The sequence below is a fragment of the Sciurus vulgaris genome (genome assembly GCF_902686455.1).
Source record: "Sciurus vulgaris genome assembly, chromosome: 14".
NCBI lineage: Eukaryota > Metazoa > Chordata > Mammalia > Rodentia > Sciuridae > Sciurus > Sciurus vulgaris.
This window is the reverse complement of record NC_136475.1, coordinates 1,638,669-1,656,808: the sequence shown is the minus strand read 5'-3', so window position 1 is coordinate 1,656,808 and position 18,140 is coordinate 1,638,669. Positions and strand designations below refer to the sequence as shown.

General features: G+C 59.0%; 3 protein-coding genes across 4 annotated transcripts; 2 read left to right on the top strand and 1 right to left on the bottom strand.

Annotated features, from left to right (window-relative positions):
• Nucleotides 1-2,518: 2,518 nt before the first annotated feature.
• Nucleotides 2,519-8,585, top strand: VAMP5 (vesicle associated membrane protein 5). The gene is made up of 3 exons (XM_079110635.1): nucleotides 2,519-2,833; nucleotides 7,686-7,823; nucleotides 8,162-8,585. Exons 1-3 carry the CDS (start codon nucleotides 2,813-2,815, stop codon nucleotides 8,327-8,329), a joined length of 327 nt encoding a protein of 108 aa, XP_078966761.1. The 5' UTR covers nucleotides 2,519-2,812; the 3' UTR covers nucleotides 8,330-8,585.
• A 2,406-nt stretch (nucleotides 8,586-10,991) lies between these two features.
• On the top strand, nucleotides 10,992-12,939 carry RNF181 (ring finger protein 181). The gene is made up of 5 exons (XM_079110634.1): nucleotides 10,992-11,142; nucleotides 11,943-12,073; nucleotides 12,213-12,322; nucleotides 12,472-12,546; nucleotides 12,800-12,939. The coding sequence occupies exons 1-5, from the start codon at nucleotides 11,057-11,059 to the stop codon at nucleotides 12,857-12,859; spliced, it is 462 nt and encodes a 153-aa protein (XP_078966760.1). The 5' UTR covers nucleotides 10,992-11,056; the 3' UTR covers nucleotides 12,860-12,939.
• A 667-nt stretch (nucleotides 12,940-13,606) lies between these two features.
• TMEM150A (transmembrane protein 150A) lies at nucleotides 13,607-17,942 on the bottom strand. 2 transcript variants are annotated; one of them, XM_079110633.1, is made up of 8 exons: nucleotides 17,386-17,942; nucleotides 16,759-16,936; nucleotides 16,364-16,411; nucleotides 15,982-16,068; nucleotides 15,392-15,459; nucleotides 14,958-15,085; nucleotides 14,509-14,686; nucleotides 13,607-14,293 (listed from the first exon to the last, which is right to left on the bottom strand). In XM_079110633.1, exons 2-8 carry the CDS (start codon nucleotides 16,821-16,823, stop codon nucleotides 14,052-14,054), a joined length of 816 nt encoding a protein of 271 aa, XP_078966759.1. In that variant the 5' UTR covers nucleotides 16,824-16,936; nucleotides 17,386-17,942; the 3' UTR covers nucleotides 13,607-14,051. The 2 variants fall into 2 exon arrangements, with proteins under 2 accessions (XP_078966759.1, XP_078966758.1); XM_079110632.1 differs by lacking the exon at nucleotides 17,386-17,942 and adding an exon at nucleotides 17,169-17,291.
• Between the last annotated feature and the right edge of the window lie 198 nt (nucleotides 17,943-18,140).

Genomic DNA, 18,140 nt, shown 5'->3' with positions numbered 1-18,140 from the left:
TGAGCTATCTCCCCAGCCCTCCCTGTCTTTCTTTATTGCACCCTGTTCCATTCATTGTCACAGGTCTCAAGAACAAGAATTTTCTGAGATTCTTGACATAAGGAAAATACAAACTCGTCACAGCATTTTAAGGTGACACGCGAGGCTGAGTGTCCCTTTGTCACTCTCCTGGAAGCTGGCTGGGATGTGAGGCACTCCAGCAGGGTTAGGGTCTGGTGTGGGGCCTTCCTGCTCGGCTGCCACTGCCCTCTCCCTTCTGTGGCCCTGTTGGAACCCGGAGCCAAGAGCTGGAGGAACTAGACTGTTTTCTGGAAGTTGAGTGTTCTGTTTGTCTTTTGTCTGTCCCTGTCCTGGGACGGAGCAGGCCCTGGGTCGGGGCTGTTCTGAGGGGGTGAGCGTCTCTCCCCCGCACCCCAGGGCTGGGCACAGTCAGGGTCACAGGACAGGCCCATGGCCCTCCTTTCCCTTCTTGCACAATGGGCTTTCTGTCTTCTGACCTCCCGCCTCCCCACCAGGTCCCCTGTCACTGCTGCTCCATCCGGTGCCCCATCCGCCTTCCTTGGTGGGGAGGGCTGTTGCCATCTGTCCTGGTTCCCTCGTTTGCCTTCACAGCACTGGAGGCAGCTTGTCGGGAAGAGTGGGGAAGGGGTGCGACTGAGACAGGATTTGGGTCTAGATTGGAAGACACGTTCTGGAACCATGCTTGAATTCTGGGGAGGCAGACTTCCCCATGACTGAACGTCCTTACTCTCCTCAGTGTGTTCTGGAATGCCCAGACACCGGCCCTCCACAGTGGAGTGCAGATCTGTGCTCATGAGGCTCTGAGGGAGGAAGCCGGCACTCCTGAGTCAACAGGGACTGACTCTGGGATGCTGGGGATGGCCGAGGTGTGGTGTTTGTAGTTATAGGAGAGACACACTCACCACGCTGGCAAAGCTCCTCCTCTCTAGTGGGGGTCTCCAGTGCCCAGCACAGCGTGGGTAGTGGCAGGCAAGTAGGCCTGGTGAGTGAAGGGCACCTCCCTGCCCCCGCTAAACCCATAACCCACTTCCTCTGCATCGCGGCAGGGTCCCAGGGATGCCACTGTGCCCAGGGTGCCACTTCCCACAGCGGGCCTCCAAGGGGTGGCTGGTAAGCAGGCTCCCCACTGCAGGCTGAGTAGGGCTCCACCAAGAAGAGCCAGATGGCCAGTCACCCGCCCATCCTGCTGGGCACGCCCGTCCACCAGGCACAGCCCTGTCCACCAGGCGTAGCCCCGCCCCCCTCCACCAGGAGTAACCCCCGTCCACCAGGCGTAGCCCCCAGTCCACCAGGAGTAACCCCCCCTCCCGTCCACCAGGCGTAGCCCCCCGTCCACCAGGAGTAACCCCCGTCCACCAGGCGTAGCCCCCCGTCCACCAGGAGTAACCCCCCCTCCCGTCCACCAGGCGTAGCCCTCCGTCCACCAGGAGTAACCCCCGTCCACCAGGCGTAGCCCCCAGTCCACCAGGAGTAACCCCCCCTCCCGTCCACCAGGCGTAGCCCCCCGTCCACCAGGAGTAACCCCCGTCCACCAGGCGTAGCCCCCCGTCCACCAGGAGTAACCCCCGTCCACCAGGCGTAGCCCCCCCTCCCGTCCACCAGGTGTAGCCCCCAGTCCACCAGGCACGGCCCGTCCACCAGGAGTAACCCCCACCCACAGACTGGGCTCCATTCGCCACGCATAGACCGATCCATCAGGTGCCATCCAGATTCGCGCGCCGGCAGCCGGGCAGGAGTCGCCCCGCGGACACTTGGCTGTCGCCAGGCGCTTTCGATTCGAGCAGGTCTGGGTCGCGCCTCGCGGAAGGTCCAGCGCCGGCCCCGCCCTCGGCTTCCTCCGGGACTGCGGGCGCGGAGCGGCGCGGCGATGGTGAGGGTCTGCGGCGGGCCGGGCGGGCCGGGCGGCGTCGGGGTCCCCGGGCGGGGGCGGAGCGGCGCCCTGGACTGCGCGCTGCCCACCGGCCTGGGCGGCGGGGGCGGAGCCGGGTGACCGGGGCTGGGATCCCGGCGGCCCGACCGGGCCAGTCACTTAACCTCCCGAGCCTCCTTTTCCGCACGGTGAAGTGGGGTTGGCCATGCCCGCCTCGTCGGGACCTTTCGAGGTTAAAGGTGGCCCCTGGCCGCCCGGGCACTCAGAGCCACCGCGGGGTGGAAGGCGACCCGACGGCACTCCAGCCTCCGGCCCTCGGGGAGCGGAGCCAGGCCTGGCCCGGGGGTGGGAACCTGAGCGGCGGAGGCTGTCCCAGCCCCTGGCGGGTGTCGGAGGGTACACTTCCCGGCAGAGAGGAGAGAATTTGTTTACTGCGGACGCTCCGCGGACGGTGACAGGGTGGCTCAGGCCTGATTCCTCCTAGCCTCTACTCAGGGGCCTCCCGAGTTGTCTCACACTCCTGCTGCAGACTGGGCTCCGTCCTCACTTGCTTCTCCAAGGCAGAGGTGCCAGGGGCAGCAGGTCCCAGGCTCCCATCTCCCCTGGGGTTCCTGGGAAGATGGACCCGGCAGGAAGCAGTCTTGGCAGCTTTATGGTTGCCTCAGGAAAGCTGGCAGAGGTGTCAGGGATGCCGCCTGGCCAGGGTCAGGATGCTGGATGGCCGTCTCCAGGCAACTGGAGGCAGGAAGGGGAAGTGGGGCAGGAAGGTTAGACTGAGCTCTGGGGCCACCAGGAAACTGGTGTTCTGAGCATGAGACACAGCCAGAGCCCACTCCTGAGCATGCAGGGCAAGAGACCAGGCAGGGCCAGAGGTGGGCTTCTAGCTGCCCTTCGCCCTGAGGGAGAAGAGGAAACTCTGGAATGAAGGCCAAGGCCAGTACAGTGAGTGGGGGTCCTGGAGGACCTCAGGGCTCTCATAGGCACATCTGTGTCAACCAGGGCAGCGGGGCCTGGGGTGGGCTTACTGACCCCTGGCCTCCACTAGCTGGCTCCAGCCCCATCCTCCTATCTCGTCCTGCTTGCCCTGTTCTCTGTTCCCAGTGTTTTCCCTTCCTTCTTTCCATCCCTTTTCCTGGTCCTTCCTCCTTTCCCTTCTCTGCCCCTCTTCTCCATGCCTCATTCAACCAAAACAGAGTTCTCAGGCAGTTCCTTTGTGCCGGCCATGGTGACAGTGTGGGGATCAGAGTGGCAGCAAAGCCGTGGTGGGGAGGTGGAGGCTGAGGAGCGACTGCCCGCTGCCCTGTTCTGGGGAGAGGCCCTGGAGTGCATGTGCCGAGCCACAGGCCCCCAGAGGCACACAGCTGGGCCTGGCTGGGGAATCTCTGGTCAGCTAGGCCCCGAAACTCCCTTACCTGCACCGGTGTAGCCAAGGGCCAAACACAGACCCCTGGGGTGGGGTGTGTGCCTAGCAGGGCGAGGTTCTGGGATCACACACGTGCACACATCCCTGGGTCTGTGCTGGTTCAACTCCCAGAACTTCTGCCCACGGGCTCTAGCACCTCTAGCTAAAACTGGGATCATAATACTGCGTTGTTGTTGTGGGTTGTTGTTAGGATCAAACAAGATAAAGTGAGTGAGCAGCTGGCTGCATAACGCCAAGGCCAAGGCATGTGCCCGCTGAAAAGCAGCCATGTTCCTGCTTGACTCCTGGGACCGAACGGGCTCAGATGCCAGAGGGGATAGCCAGATGCCAGTTCTCATGGAAAACTCCCTGTTTAGGTCAGAAACGATAGGTATGGCGAGGCACACCTGCAAGCCCAGTGAGTCCAGAGGCTGAGGAGGAGGGCTGATAGTTCAAGGTCGGCCTCCGCAACCTAGTGAGATCCTGTTGCAAGTAAACAAATAAATAGTTCATAGGATGGGGACTGAGTGCGGTGGCTCATGCCTAGAATCCCAGCAACTTGGGAGGCTGAGTCAGGAGGATTGTAAGTTTGAGGCCAGCTTAAGCAAATTAGCAAGATCCTGTCTCAAGATATAAAATACAAAGGGCTGAGGATGTAGCTTGGTGGTAGAGCACCTTGGGTTCAATCCTCAGTACCCGCCCCACACATAGAAGGGCTGGGGATGTAGCTCAGTGACAGAGCACTTGTGGAAAGCCCTGGGTTCAATCCCTAGCACTGTAAAAAGAAAGGGAGGAAGGGAGGAAGGAAGGAGTGTTCAAAAGAGAAGAGGTTTATTGTTGTGCATTTCATAAAAACTACCTGAGGTTTTATTTATTTATTTATTGGTACTAGGGATTGAACCCAGGCGTGCTTAACCACTGAGCCACATTCCCAGCCCTTTAAAAGCAAAAAACAAAAAAAGCTTGTAGATAGACAGCTTGGCTTTATTTTGTTTATTTATTTATTTTTTTTATTTGGTGCTGAGGATCCAACCCAGTGCTTTACACATGCTAGGCAAGCACTCTGCCACTGAACTACAGTCCCAGCCCCCCACCCAGACCATGTTTATATTTTATTTTGAGACAGGGTCTTGCTAAGTTGCTTAGGGCCTTGCTAAATTCCTGAGGCTGTCTTTGAACTCGTGATCCTCCTGCCCCAGCCTCCCCAGCTACTGGGGTTATAGGCGTGCTCGACCGAACCCGGCAAGAGATTTTGTTATTTATTTATTTATTATTTTGGTAATGGGTGTTGAAATTTTTATTTCGAGATAGGATCTCACTAAATTGCCCAGGTTAGCCTCCAATGTGCAATCCTCCTGCCTTAGCCTCCAAAACCGCTGGGATTACGGGTGTGCACTACCTTGTCCCACCACTAAGAGGTTTTATTGACCACAAGTATAGTGCAGTACAGTAAGATCTGCCTCCTCAACAACATGTGAGAGAAAGCTAGGGGATTGAGGCTGCACTGATTTTGATGATGGTCTTATTGATTGAGTATTCAGTTTGTCAGGCATTGTGCTGAGCTTTTTGTTTAGACTATGTCACACCATCTTGAGCTAATATGATGAGGTAGGTATTATTATTAATCACCACTTTATAGACGAGGAAGCGGAGGGTCAGCGAGGTCATGCCCTCAGTCTTGGTCACTGGGCTGGTGGGTGGCAGTGGCAGGATTTGGACGGGACCAGTGAAGAGCCCTGCTCTTTGTGACTGAACTCAGCTCTGAGCCTGGGAAACCACACCACAGAGCGAGCACCCACCCATCCACAGCAGATGGGAGCAGGACTTCTTGGATACTGTACAGGAGACAGGGAGATGAGGAGAGGGGCATTGCTTGATTCGTCTCCCTGTGTTGCCCAGCCTGCTCTTGAACTCTGTCCTCCTGCCTCAGCCGCCCCAGCAGCTGAGACTGCAGGCGCAGGCTGCTGTACCTGGCAACAGACAGGTGTCTTGCTTTTGGTTTTGCAGCTGGGGATCCAACGTAGGGCCTGAGTGATGGGCACGTGCTCTGGTGTCCGAACCCAACAGCGAGGGTTTGGGGAGTTGCATTTTCAGAGGAGAAACTAAGGGCACGCGGCCTGGAAATGCCTGAAGGGGGATCTGAGGGTGGCACGTAGCTCAGGGGTAGGGCACTGGCCTAGCGTGTGTGGTCCTGGGTCCCATCCGGTGTGGAGGTGGGGTTGAGGGGCAGACAGGAACATCCGTCAAGAACATTTCCTGAGTAACTGCCACCCTGTCGGGTGACAACTACTTCCCCTCCCCCAGCTCAGAGCCCCACATTCTGCACCCCCGCAGGTTTCAGAGGTGCCTCTCCAACCCGCCTTCCTCTCTGCGCTCCTGCCCCTCCTCGCCCCTCCTCGCCCCATGGGCACCTGGCGGCCTCCCCTGACCTTGCTGATTGCCCCTGCACCCTGCTGGCCCACCTCTGCCGACTTTCCTCACCTTGATCTGAGGCATGGACTCACAGAGGGCTTCCCTGCCACTCCCAGCTGGTCCCTCTCCTGACACTTGTGTCCTCCCAGCAGCCCCTCTGGTCCTTCACTGTTTGGGTGTGTAGCCCTGTACAAACAGGCATGGTTCATTCAGAAAGCACTCATCACGTGCTTCACCAGGCTCTGGGCTGAGCCACAAGTGACACAGGGCAGCGTGACCCCTGCCCTCCAGTTGCTCCCCTCCTCCCAAAGGGGACCTGTGCCCAGGGCCGAGTAGGACGGAGGAGCGCTGAGCCCTGAGTGTCTGTGTTCCCCAGAGAGTGTGTGTTCTTTTAGGTCTGGGCCCCTCTGGGCTCCAGGAGGGAGACTCTGCTGACTGCAGCTGGGTGGAGGCACTGCCAGCTCTGGAGTGTGACCTGGTGTCACCCCTATGCGAGCGAGCGCAAGAGAGCAACAGCTGTAGGATCCAGCACAGAAAAAATAACACCCAGCATCTACAAGTCTCTAGCAGTTTTGAATCTTTGTCCATTCCCAATTGTTTGCCTTGGACTCCCGGGATGTGAAATGAGAGGGCCTGGGACAATGGTGGCAATGGGGGAGGGGGCTCGGGAGGAGACAGAAGCAAGCAGCCGGTCTTCAATACTTCCCGTTTCCCAGCCTGTGAGTGTCCCCCGCCATCGGTGGTTTGCCAACCCCGTTCTGAAGAAGCAGGTTGTTTTTCTAGCTCATGGGTAAATATTTGACCTGTTTGGGTTTCAGATGCCTACACTTTGAAATTCCTGGTGGGTGTGATAAGCGCACCAGCAGAACATCTCTTGACAATCAGAGTTGCTTTTGGACAGGCTGTAAAGCAACCAGCCAGCTCACTGAGACCTGCAAGGGTCAGCACTGTGCTGGCCTCCCAGGCCCCTGTGGTGCAGAGGGAGGGCATGTCCCTGCTCTTCCTCTGGGAGCTTGTGGTCCAGCTGGGGAGCTGGGTCTTCTGAGGGCCATGTGCAAGGCAGCTGCAGGGACCCTGAAGGAAGAGTGGGAGTGGTCCTCCTCCTGGACCACCAGGTGCCCTAATTAGAATTCAGTCACGTACAGAATGCCTGCTGTGGACAATGGGCTATGCCTCCCCGAAACGTCCCTGGACCCGCTCCTGGGCCTGCAGCTGACATGGCAGCTTCCTGTCCTGGTTCCCAACCACACACATCCAGAGCCCAGCCAGCTTGGAACCTGCACCTCCCTTCCCAGTCCTACCGAATAAGCTGGGGTTTCAGTTTAGGTGAAGGCTGCTGCCCAGGCTGGGAAACCCAAGGGTGGTCTCACCTCTGCGTTGGGAAGACCTGGGCCAATTGGAAGACTGGAGGCCAGAGGCCAGGAAGGCTGAGTTCCCTGGCAGGGAGGGGACTGACCGTGGGCACTGATGTGGGGAGGGATGGGCCAGGAGGCAGAAAGGCCTGACCTGCCAGAGGCGCAAGGAGGGGACCTGGGCGTCTCATTCTGGAAAGGCTTAGGCAGACATTATAACATGAGTTGTTTCAAAACCATTTCTCTAACCCTCTGAAGTGGATGTCCTCCCTGTCTGACTTGCAGCCAAGTCACTTGGTTCCTGCTTTTTGTGGCCACCTTAGCCTTAGTTCAGTAGGAAGCTGCAGGTGGCATTGGGTAGATGCCAACTGTAGGGGTGGGGTCCTGGAAGCTCCCCACCTGGGGCAGCTCAGAGGAAGCTGAATTGCTGGACTGACTGAAGCCGGTCCTTGATGGACAGGGAGAAGCCCCACCCACTTGGAAGAGCCGCCCTTCTCTGCACATATCTTGCCCTCATGTGAATGGTGCTGTTAGCATCCCATACCCGTGCACAGTGGGGGAAGGAGGACTTGGGTCTGAGGGCCAGATGGGGGTCTCATGCAGCCCTGACCTTTAGCTTGGTGCCCAGGCAGGTAACGAGTTGGAGCGATGCCAGCGGCAGGCGGAGGAGGTGACGGAAATTATGCTTAACAACTTTGACAAGGTCCTGGAGCGTGATGGGAAGCTGGCAGAGCTGGAGCAGCGTTCAGACCAACTCCTGGACATGGTGTGAGGCCCCAGGGAGCAGAGGTGGAAGGGAGAGGCTATGAACCATCAGCGAGCCCTCGCAGGCTATCCTAGGGTCTCTAGGCCCTCGGTGGAGCCGCTGGGTGTCCTGAGGCCCCCCAGCCCAGTGCTGCAATGGGTACGGAGGCCTGGGTCTGAAGCTGAGGACTGGCATTGCCAACCCGGGGTGGGCTGGGAGGGCGGATAGCCATGGGCCCCCTGGTATTTGAGGCCAGATAGAGGGTCAGGAGATCAGGTCCTACTGGGATGGGTGGGAGGAACTGGTCTGGGGACCTGTGGGAGTCACTAATTCCCACCCTGTGTCTGGGGTCTCCACAGAGCTCAGCCTTCAGCAAGACCACCAAGACCCTCGCCCAGCAGAAGCGCTGGGAGAACATCCGCTGCAGGGTCTACCTGGGGCTGGCGGTGGCCAGTGGCCTGCTCATCATTCTGATTGTGCTGCTGGCCATCTTCCTCCCACAGAGCAGTGGGGACAGCACCCCGTAGGCCCAGGACACAGGCTTTGCCTCAGGGCCTGGGGACAGACTCACCTGGGCCTGGGGCAGAGGCTGAATGGCTTCAGTGGCCAGCTCTGGTCTCCGAGAACCCTGGTGTTTGTCCCCTTGAGCCACCCCAGTGACTCTGAAGGGCAGCCTGAGACGTGCACCATCGCGCCTCCCATCCTGCTGCAGGCTGGCCTTCCGTAGCGGCCTGCCGCTCCAGCGCACCAGCCGGCCCCACCTGGAGCTCAGTAAAAGCCACTGTCTGGCTAAAAGCTCATGTGTGTGTTTGTCTGAACCTCCTCTCGGTTAAACCTACTCTGCCTCCTCCCTGGGGCGGCAGCCCGGAGGTGGCCACTTCCTTTCTCTTCCCTCCTTGATCTTCCCTACTCAGACCTTTCTGGAGTAGGGGTGCAAAAACACAATGTAGTTGGAATCTTAGGCCAGAGCCTAACTCTGGGAATCCAATGAACCAGTTCCGACCACCTAACCCAAAACCAAACCGGAAAGGAAATGGTGAAAAGCAGGAAAGGAACTTTAAGGGGACCCACGTCCTTAGCCCTGGCTTCCAGGGGTCCACAATGACTTTGAGGTTTTATAGAAAGGGCAGTGATCGCAAGGGTGGGGGTTTGCATAGCTGGAGGCTTTTCACAGCTGCCAAACAGTGATCTCTCTCTTTTTTGGTACCAGATTGAACCAGGGGGGCTTAATCACTGAGCCACATTGCCAGCCCTTTAAAAAATTTTTTTTTATTTTAAGACAGGGTCTCAATAAGTTGTGGAGGCTGGCTTTGAACTTGTGATTCTCCTGCCTCAGCCTCCTGAGCTGTTGGGATTATAGGTGTGCACCACTGCACATGGCCAAAGCAGGTGATCTTGATCATGTGTGTCTGTCCCACATTAACTCAGGACTGGTCAGGCGGGCCTTGTGGGGATAAGGAAGTTGCTGTCACCTGTGGGTAGGGGAGTGAGTAACTTGGCATTACAAGATGCTTATTAAATCACACCTTGCTCCTGGAATCCAAGGTGACCTGGAGTAAAGGAGATGGATGAAAAATGTAGGCAGAGATGCCAAGTCTTTAATCTGCTTCTAGGCACCCTTTGGACGTTTGCAGGCAAAAGCAGAGTCTTAAGTCCTTGTTAAAAAGCAGTCATCAAACTAGAAACCTTGAGCCTACTTTCCTGAACATCGAATCTATTATCTTTGACATCCTGGGGAACTCAGAGGGACTCTAAGGGAGGACTGTACTTCAGAGATGTTTTCACGAGGTTCTCATCTTCAGACAGACTTTCCCCTCTCAATACTTCCCCCTCCCCAATGTCACTGCCTACACCATGTTCTTCCTTAAGCTTTACACCAGACTGCAGATGAGGCAAGCGGAGTAGAAATGGAGATTTCTGTGGTATTGTAATGCAGGGTCACAAAGACGTTTGTCCTGTAGGAAAGAATTTAGACACTTCAACATTTCGGAGACACATGTGGCCATAGCAAAGATCACTTGGCAAAGGCATTGAAGAAGAAAAGAAGGTCCCACCCATTGTGGAAGCAGGACAGCCTCTGCCTGGGCTACTTAACTGCAGCTCAAACTCAAGCAACTGGCAAGGGAATTTGAGGTCAAGTGTGTGAAATTAGCAGTTCCTTGCTAGATAGAGTGAGGGCTACTGACAGAAAGAAGAACAAACCCAGAGAGCTATGCGACCTTTACCCACAGTGTGACACAGTGAAAGTACAACTTTCACTCAACTCACTACCGTCTTCCTCTTCTGGGACAGATGTGGGAAGGATGGAAGCAACACTTATAGGCTGTGTCTGTGTGGGTGGACCATTATGGTATGGGCATTTGGTACCAAGAGTGCTTTATGACTGGGCTACAACCCCAGCCCTTTTTCATATTTTTTTTGTTTGTGACAGGGTCTCGCTTGGTTTCTGAGGGGCGCACTAAATTGCTGAGACTCGGGTTTTACAGAAGTAAAAAGGGCAGAAGAAGGGCTGAGGGAGTAGCTCAGTGGTACGGCAAGTGCTTGGAGGCCCTGAGTTCAATTCCCAGCAGCTAAAATCAAAACAGCATGATTGTGTATAGCTCCCAGGACTATTGCAAAGATTACTGACACTGTGAAACATCCATCAATGCAAATAATTGAATGCAGTGATTCTCAGCTCGCCTTAGAATGACCGGCAGAAGGGACACAGGCCCCTCTGCCGACAGGCTAGTTCGAAAGCAGCCTTGGGTGTTATTCCCTAACGCTACCTGCTCCTCAGGGATGCAAAGCGCCTACTTAGCTCAGAAGCCAGGGAAGAGGCTGCGCAATGGCTAAGATCCACAGCCCCGCGCGCAGCTCCCCACGCGCTCAGCGCCATGCGAATACGTCGGAAGCGCGGCAGCTCCTCTCCGAGCAGCGAGCACACGTAGATTTCAGGACCCGCACGTCGAGGCCGCGCAGCTACAGCCAGGTGGAGGCCGCAACCGCCTTCACGCCTCCACAACTGCGACCGCGCCTGAAATTCCCGGGAATTCCCTCTTCCTCCGGTCCCATTGGCCGTAGTCCTTGGTCACCTGACTTATCCTACCAATGAGAGGCGGCAGAATCAGTACTTCCGCTTTCTGCGCTGCAGCAAGCCACTAGGCCCGCCCTTCCAGCTCCTGATTGGATGCCTTCTCTCAGCTGGCCAGCTTATTGGCCAGCACCTGGGCCGGGATCCGCAGGTCTGCGGGCTGTGTCAGACCGCGGCGGCCATGGCGTCCTACTTCGACGAGCACGACTGCGAGTCGTTGGACCGCGAGCAGGACGCCCGAACCAACATGCTGCTGGAGCTGGCAAGGTGGGCGCGGGCTCGGCCGGGCGGGGCTGCGGGGAGGCGGGGCACCGAGGCAGCCGGTCCAGGGGCGGCGGGGCCGCAGGAGCCGGCCCGGCCCACCGCGGCGCGGCCCCGGGGGCCCCGGCCCATCCGTGCGTGGCTAGCGCTACTCCCGCGACGTGCCGGGTGCTCGCTAGCAGCTGCAGACCAGCCCCCGCTGCGCCTTTCCTCTGATAGCGAGCACCTGCTGTGTACGGGGTAGCTGCTATTACTGCTGGCTGGGAATTGAACCAGGGTCGCTTAACCACTCCATACGCCCCCTGCCCTTTCTATTTTTCACTTTGAGACAGGATCTTGCTAAATTGCTTAGGGCCTCACTAAGTTGAACTTGCGATCCACCTGCCTTAGCCTCCCGGGTCTGGGATTGCAGGCATGCACCACCGCGCCTGGCCCTTTTTATTTTTAAAATTTTGGGTGAGTACACACGCACACACACACACTTTTTGGTACCGGGGCACGTTTTTTTTTTTTTTTTTTTTTTTTTTTGGTATATTTTTGGTGCTGGGGATAGATCCCAGGCTCTCGTGGAGATGTTGGACAAACACTCTACCACCCAACTACATCCCCAGCTCCTCTCTCTTTGGTACAAGGTCTTGCTAAATTGCTGAGGCTGGACTTGATCGTGCCATTCTCCTGTGAATTGCTAGTTACAGGTTAGCTGGCGCCTGGGTGCCAGGCTGGGCAGGGTATTTAGTCCTCATTGACTTTGGGGGCCAAGAGGAAGTGTGGCTTTTCTTGGTTCTGACCTTGCAGCCTCCTCCCAGGTCTCTCTTCAATAGGATGGATCTTGAAGACTTGGGACTGGTGGTAGACTGGGATCACCACCTGCCTCCGCCAGCTGCCAAGACTGCGGTGGAGAGCCTCCCAAGGACAGTCGTCAGCGGCTCTCAGGCTGGTGAGAACACCACATCCTTCTGCTGTCCGGGCAGGTCTGCAGACTGTGGCCCGTCCCAATGGGCAGGCGTGCCCTTCAGGAGTGGGAGCTGGGTGGTGGGGCCTGGGGCAGCTCTCCTGATCAGCACTCCCTCCTCAAGAGCTCAAGTGCCCCGTGTGTCTTTTGGAATTTGAGGAGCAGGAGACTGTCATTGAGATGCCTTGCCGTCACCTCTTCCATTCCAACTGCATTCTGCCCTGGCTAAGCAAGGTACTGCTACTTCCCTCCTATCCTCAGTTCTCACGCTTCTTTCTGAGGTCAAAGAAGGGTGGAGTAGGATGGGAATGGGGGCCAGGGAGGGTGATCAGCTTGTGGAATGAAGACCAGACTTGTGCTGGAATATGACCTACTTTTCCCAGACAAACTCCTGCCCGCTGTGCCGCCACGAGCTGCCTACTGATGATGCCACTTATGAGGAGCACAGACGAGACAAGGTGGGGCTGGTGGCCGAGTGGGCGGGCTGCTCGTGGCCCCTGGGCTGGACCCACTTCGTTCATTTTCCATCTCAGCAGGCCTGGTTGGCCAGGCCCCCAGACTCCCTGGCTTTGGCTGTTTTCCCGGTGATTGTAAGGGCAGGAGTCTCAGCAGAGCAGAGGCAAGGGCCCCGAAGCGAGATCCGTCCCTGATAGCTGCCCCGTCCCTTGCCGGGTCTTCAGGCTGGGCGCTGCTGTGTTCTCTCTCTTCCAGGCTCGAAAGCAGCAGCAGCAGCACCGACTGGAGAACCTCCACGGGGCCATGTACACGTGAGGCAGCTGGGCTGCGTGCAGCCCTCCACAGCGTCTCCCTCACACCTTGACCCCTCATTAAACATGTCTTTGCCCACCCTGCGACTGCATTGCTCACAGGCCGGGGCCGGGGCTTGCGTCCTCCACTAGGTCCCTGCTGCTCTGGGTAAGGTGGTGCTGAACAGCACAAGGTGCCAGGCTGTATCCTGCCTCGGTGGCCTGTCTGGACTCAGGGTGGTGGATCCCAGGTAAAGGGCCTGGCCACTGGGCACCCAGGGCTTGGCCCGTGTTGCTGGCTGGAAGGCACAGTGTGCCAGGGCCTGGTACCCCGCAGCTATTTAAAGCTGATAAACTAACCTGCACCTCCCTTCCCCCCCTGCGATTTCTAGTTAACCTTGGAACCTTCAGTTAACCTTGGAATCCTGGAGTGTTCTTTAGCACCACAGAGAAAATTGCTTTTAATGTTTTAAAGTTGCTCTGTACCCCCCCTCCCCTTACTGTGGAATCAAAGTTCACACCAGACTGAGTGGGGGAAGGAAGTAGACCGCCAGGCCAGGTTGGTACTTCATAGTTTAGAGGTGCAAGAAGGGTTTCAAGCCCTTGTGGGTCTTTGCATAGTGTCTGGTATCCTTGGTTCCTGGCTGTCCTGCTCTTAAAGAGCTGTGGACACTTGGGGCTCTCCCTGGGGCCAGGGGTTTCCTCCCATTCCTTGTTTAAGGAAAACCATCCTGGATTAGGCTCTCCCTGACTCCAGAAGAGACTACAAACATGCAAATTAGAATTCTTTTAATAGATATAAAAAAGTACTAAAATACCCATGTGGTTCTGCTGTGTTATTTGCCCTAAAGGAAGTGAGGGGCAGAGAGAAGACCCCAGTGCAGCTTGGTGGGCCCAGGGGTGGGCTCTTCCCGCCCCCAGGCTTGCATCCCCTGTGTCCCAGCCCCCAATTCCTGCAGCAGGAAACCCCAGTAGTCTGGCTCCGGCACTGGGAGAAGGCACCTGAGGGCTGGCTGGCGAGTGAGGACCGGGCTGGGTTCACACGCAGCAGCACTGCGTGCAGGCGGCACAGGCGGGCGTGGGGTGGCCCCTTCTCCAGGAGGGAGGACGCCCAGATCCCAACAGAATACTTTCTGAAAATGGTTTTTGGTACAAAATAAACGCAAAGAAGATAAGGGGCGGGGTGCCGCGGAGGCGGGCCAGCCACCCTCCGGGTCTCAGATCATGGCGATGCTCTCCGGGGCGCAGTTGAGGTGGGTGGAGGTGCTACTGCTCCCCGAGGACTTGCAGGCCCGGCCAGGGGCAGGCTGCAGAGCAGCCACCAGCGTGTCTGAGGACACTGCCCCAAACTCGTAGCTGAAGGTGCCATAGAAAATGAGGATGTCGATGACGAACACCCACTCACACAGGGCCGCCCCGTGCTGCAGCTGGGAGCTCTCGTGGACGAAGAAGACGCCACCTGGACACAGCTAAGGAAGGGTTCTGAGGCTGTGCGGGCCTGGCAGCACCTTTCTGCAGTCCCACGCACTCGGCCGGCTGGGGCCAGGGGCCAGGTCTCCCTAGAGGGAGCCAACGACCCCAGAGGCCCTGTGGGCTGGAACCTAGGCCCACCCCATCTAGTGGGAGAAAGGAGCCAGATGATGAGTTCCTGGGCAGCCCATCCTGGAAGGATACTGAGGACCAGGCTGACGAAGGCGATGGCAGCCAGCACGCTGCGCAGGTAGGCCACCACCAGGTCCAGGGGGGTGGTGGCCCCATGGTAGGAGAGAGCACAGTGCAGGCAGACAAAGAGCAGCCCTGCAGGGAAGGCCACACCCGCTCCCACATAGTGCAGAGGCTTGGCATGATCCACCTGGCAAGGCAGAGGCCCACTGTGAGGTCCCCGCTGATGACTGAACCTGGGGCGTCTACCACTGAGCTACATCCCACCCCTTACTTTTTGAGACAGGGTTTCACTAAGTTGCCAAGGCTGGCCTCAAACTGGAAATCCTCCTGCCTTAGCCTCCCAAGCTGCTGCTAGTATTACAAGTGTGTGCCAACCTGCAGGCTCCCCTTCCCCTCCTGACCCCTCCTCCCCCTCCCCCAGGCCCTACTGGGGGAAGTCCGAAGGGTGTTGGGGGCACCTGAAAGTTGCCAACCACCACGAGGCCTGCGGCGTTGGTGCAGCCTGTGATGAGTGCTGTGGTGTTTACCCACGAGTGCCGGCTCTGCTCCAGAAGCTGCCCGTACCGCAGGAGGCAGATCAGGGCCACTGGGGGAGGAGACATGGCTAGGGCCAGCCTGGCACCTCCGGCCAGTCCTGTCTCCTCCCGGCCTCCTAGCGGCTCCCTTCTTCCAGTGCTCCTGCCCTCTGAGGGCCCAAAGGGGACTGACAGGCAGGTGGTGAACTAGGTTTCCTTAGTCAGGGACTGGCAAGTAGCTCGGGTGGCCGTGTGGAAGTTGGTTTTTGGTCCCCAAGGAACAGGAGGGCAGTTGCCCCTCGGCCTGACCCCTTGGAGGTCCTTCCTGAAGCGTGGGGGCTGACTGCTGGTGAGGTGGGGCCCAGAGTACCACTCACCCATGAAAGCACCCACATTCCCAATGAGGCTGAAGAGGCAGCTCTCGGGGGGATACGTGCCGCATTTGCTGTGGGAGGCAAGGAGAGCATGAGGCAGCAGCACTAGCAGGCTCTGTTCTGTCCCCTGCTTCCTGCGTCTGCCGGTTCCTCAGTGGGCACAGCACTGATTTATGGGAAGGGCTGGTGAGCCTCACACAGCTGTCTCCAGACTGAGCCCCCACAGAGCCCGTGTGTAGCGAAGATAAGGGGTGCCCTGGAGTGCTGGCAGGCCTGAGTCCCTGCTGAGGCCTGCTGCTGGCCGGGCAATCGGGGTGTAAGCTTAAGTCCAGCTGCCTCCACTTATAGCTCCGTGACCTGGACCAATAACGCTGAGCCTCAGTTTCCTCACATACAATAGAAAAACTGTGGCCTCCCTTCTGGGAGAATTAAAGGACACCACATACAAAGCCCTCCGCAGAGCCCAGCTCCTAGCAACCAGCAAGCGGTATTAAGTAGCCCTTAGTAAGACGATTACTCCTGTGACCCCGGGACGGGCCTTTGTTTAAGGGCCTTCTGGAAGTCTGGGAGGACTCGAGGTCTCCTTGACTTACCTGATGAGGGGGACATCGTCCAAAGTGCAGCAGGTCTTGGGGCCCCCTTGCTCAGCAGGGTCAGGAGAGCAGGACTCATTGTAGGACCTGGCAGGCAGGACACTGAGTAGACTGGGGAGGGGGTGCCCCAGGCCTCGAAGAGGACCCTCTCCCGGACCTCCCCAGCAGGGCACCAGAACCTGCTCCCCAGAGCCTGCCTGAAGCAGAAGCCAGAGGGGTGAAGGGATGGTGGAAGGCGGGCAGACGGGCAGGAAGCCGTGCCGGGGCCCAACGTCAGGAGAGCAGCGAGGCCCGGGGCCTGGCCTGGCTCACGCAGCAGAGGGCCCAGGAGGGGACAGATGAAGGGAGCTTTAGAGCGAGGCTGCCTGCAGAGCCTCCATACCAGTTCTCCACGGGGCACACGTGGCGGTTCATCACGGCCATGGCATACCTGTGGGAGCAGACCGTCACCCTGGGGCCAGGTCCCAGCCTGCTGCCCATCCAGACTCTTGGCCTTGCTGGGGGCCCGGGCTGGTGGCGACTACACCAGACCTGCGCACGGCCCCAGCTGGAAACCCTCTGGAAATTGCCCTGGCTGCAGCCTGTCGGTCAGTTCCCGGGCAGAACGGCAGTGGTGCCAGCTTGTCCAAGGGGCTGTGTGCCCAGGCACCCGGCCAGGCTTTGGAGACAGCCAGAGTGACCCTGGGCACCACCCTGGAGCCTACTACAGGACAAGGGGCGTTGTGTGTGCCGCCGACCTCAAGGCCCCGTCTCCCGCGCCCAGCCCCGTCTACTTACACAGTCCATATGCCCGTGATGGAGAAAGCGGACAGGCTGACAGGAAGGAGGATCCAGGCGGTCATGAGGGAGGGGAGCCAGGGTGGTGGAGCAGGGGGAGGACGGGAGGCAGGCGGGGAGGAGGGGGCGGGCCCGGCTACCTGGAGCGGCTTCGGCCACAAACATCAGCTGCCCCGGCCTGGTGGGGAGACAGGTCAAAGTCCGGGGTCCGGGGTCGGGGGCCCGGGCGGGGGAGGGGAGGCGGGCGGCTCCTCGCCCCGAGCCCGCTGCGCCCGCGGGCGTCCCAACTTCGGGCTGCGCCCCGCCGCGCACCCCTCGGGCATCCGCGGGCCCGGCCTCTGCGAGGGGACGCCCTCCCTCGCCCGCGGGCCGCGCGCCGGGACCCGGGCCCGCCCGGGAGGGCTACGCACCGCGCGCGCCGGCCGCCGCGCCCCGCAACCCTCGTGGCGCGGTCCTGGGCTGCGGCCCCCGGGGCTGCCCCGCGCGTTTAAAGGGCCGGCGGCCCCGCCCCGCGCCCCTCCGCGCCGCGCCGCCCGCCGGGACCTGGAGTCCGCGCCGCCGGGACTACAACTCCCGAGCCGCCGCGCGCCCGGGCCGGGGTCCGCGCAGGCCGCGCGGTTTCATCACCTGCTCTATTCTCGGACGTGCGAGTACACAGAGTGCTGGCCAGAAGTCACCGCGTCCCGCCGTCCCCCCGTCGCCATCCCTTGACGAAGGTGGCAGAGGCCAAAGGCGCCCGTGCTCAGCGAGCCCATTAGGCGTCGTGCAGGGTGCTGAGGGGCCGGTGGCCAGGTGCGCTAGGCTGGAGGGCGAGGTGAGACCCGGCCGAGCGGGGAGGGGGCGGGGCGGGCGGGGCCGCGTTGTCCAGCGGCGTCACCATAGCTTAGAGGCCAAGGACATTCTTCTCATGACTGAAGAGGCAGGAATGCTCGCCTCACATACCACGAGTGCGCCCGGGTCTGCCTAAAGGCAGCCCAGCTTGTGAGGACACTCCTGGGAGACCGCTGGGGCAGATCATTGGCCAGCCCGACCGGACGGCCCGCGGTCAGGGCGAGAGGGCCTCACGGTGAGGCAAAGGTTATGTGCACAAACAGGGCCGCGGAATGCAGGAAACAGCAGAACAAACTGCACCGGCCAAGAGAAACCTTTTTGGACCCCACTGGGGGTAGAAATGGAACCTACACCCAAAGAAGGTGCACATGTGGACTCCGTTTTCCGCTCACGTTAGGAGTAGGAGTTAAAGCAGGGTCAAGAAGTATGGCTGTAGCCAGGTAGGGAGGCTGAGGCAGGAGGACGGCAAGTTCAAAGACAGCCTCAACAGGTTAGCAGGCTCTGAGCAACTTAGTGAGATCCTGTCTCAAAATAAAACAAACAGGGCATGT

Bases quoted from the DNA above. Each gene is read 5' to 3' on its own strand.
- VAMP5 (XM_079110635.1), top strand. From the start codon at position 2,813: ATGAAGGCCAAGGCCAGTACA. The intron at 2,834-7,685 runs GTGAGTGGGGGT...CTTGGTGCCCAG, and splicing joins TGAAGGCCAAGGCCAGTACA to GCAGGTAACGAGTTGGAGCG. The intron at 7,824-8,161 runs GTGTGAGGCCCC...GGGTCTCCACAG, and splicing joins CAGACCAACTCCTGGACATG to AGCTCAGCCTTCAGCAAGAC.
- RNF181 (XM_079110634.1), top strand. From the start codon at position 11,057: ATGGCGTCCTACTTCGACGAGCACGACTGCGAGTCGTTGGACCGCGAG. The intron at 12,074-12,212 runs GTGAGAACACCA...TCCCTCCTCAAG, and splicing joins CGTCAGCGGCTCTCAGGCTG to AGCTCAAGTGCCCCGTGTGT. The intron at 12,323-12,471 runs GTACTGCTACTT...TACTTTTCCCAG, and splicing joins TTCTGCCCTGGCTAAGCAAG to ACAAACTCCTGCCCGCTGTG.
- TMEM150A (XM_079110633.1), bottom strand. From the start codon at position 16,823: ATGACCGCCTGGATCCTCCTTCCTGTCAGCCTGTCCGCTTTCTCCATC. The intron at 15,460-15,981 runs GTAAGTCAAGGA...TGCCTCCCACAG, and splicing joins GACGATGTCCCCCTCATCAG to CAAATGCGGCACGTATCCCC. The intron at 15,086-15,391 runs GTGAGTGGTACT...CTCCTCCCCCAG, and splicing joins GAATGTGGGTGCTTTCATGG to TGGCCCTGATCTGCCTCCTG.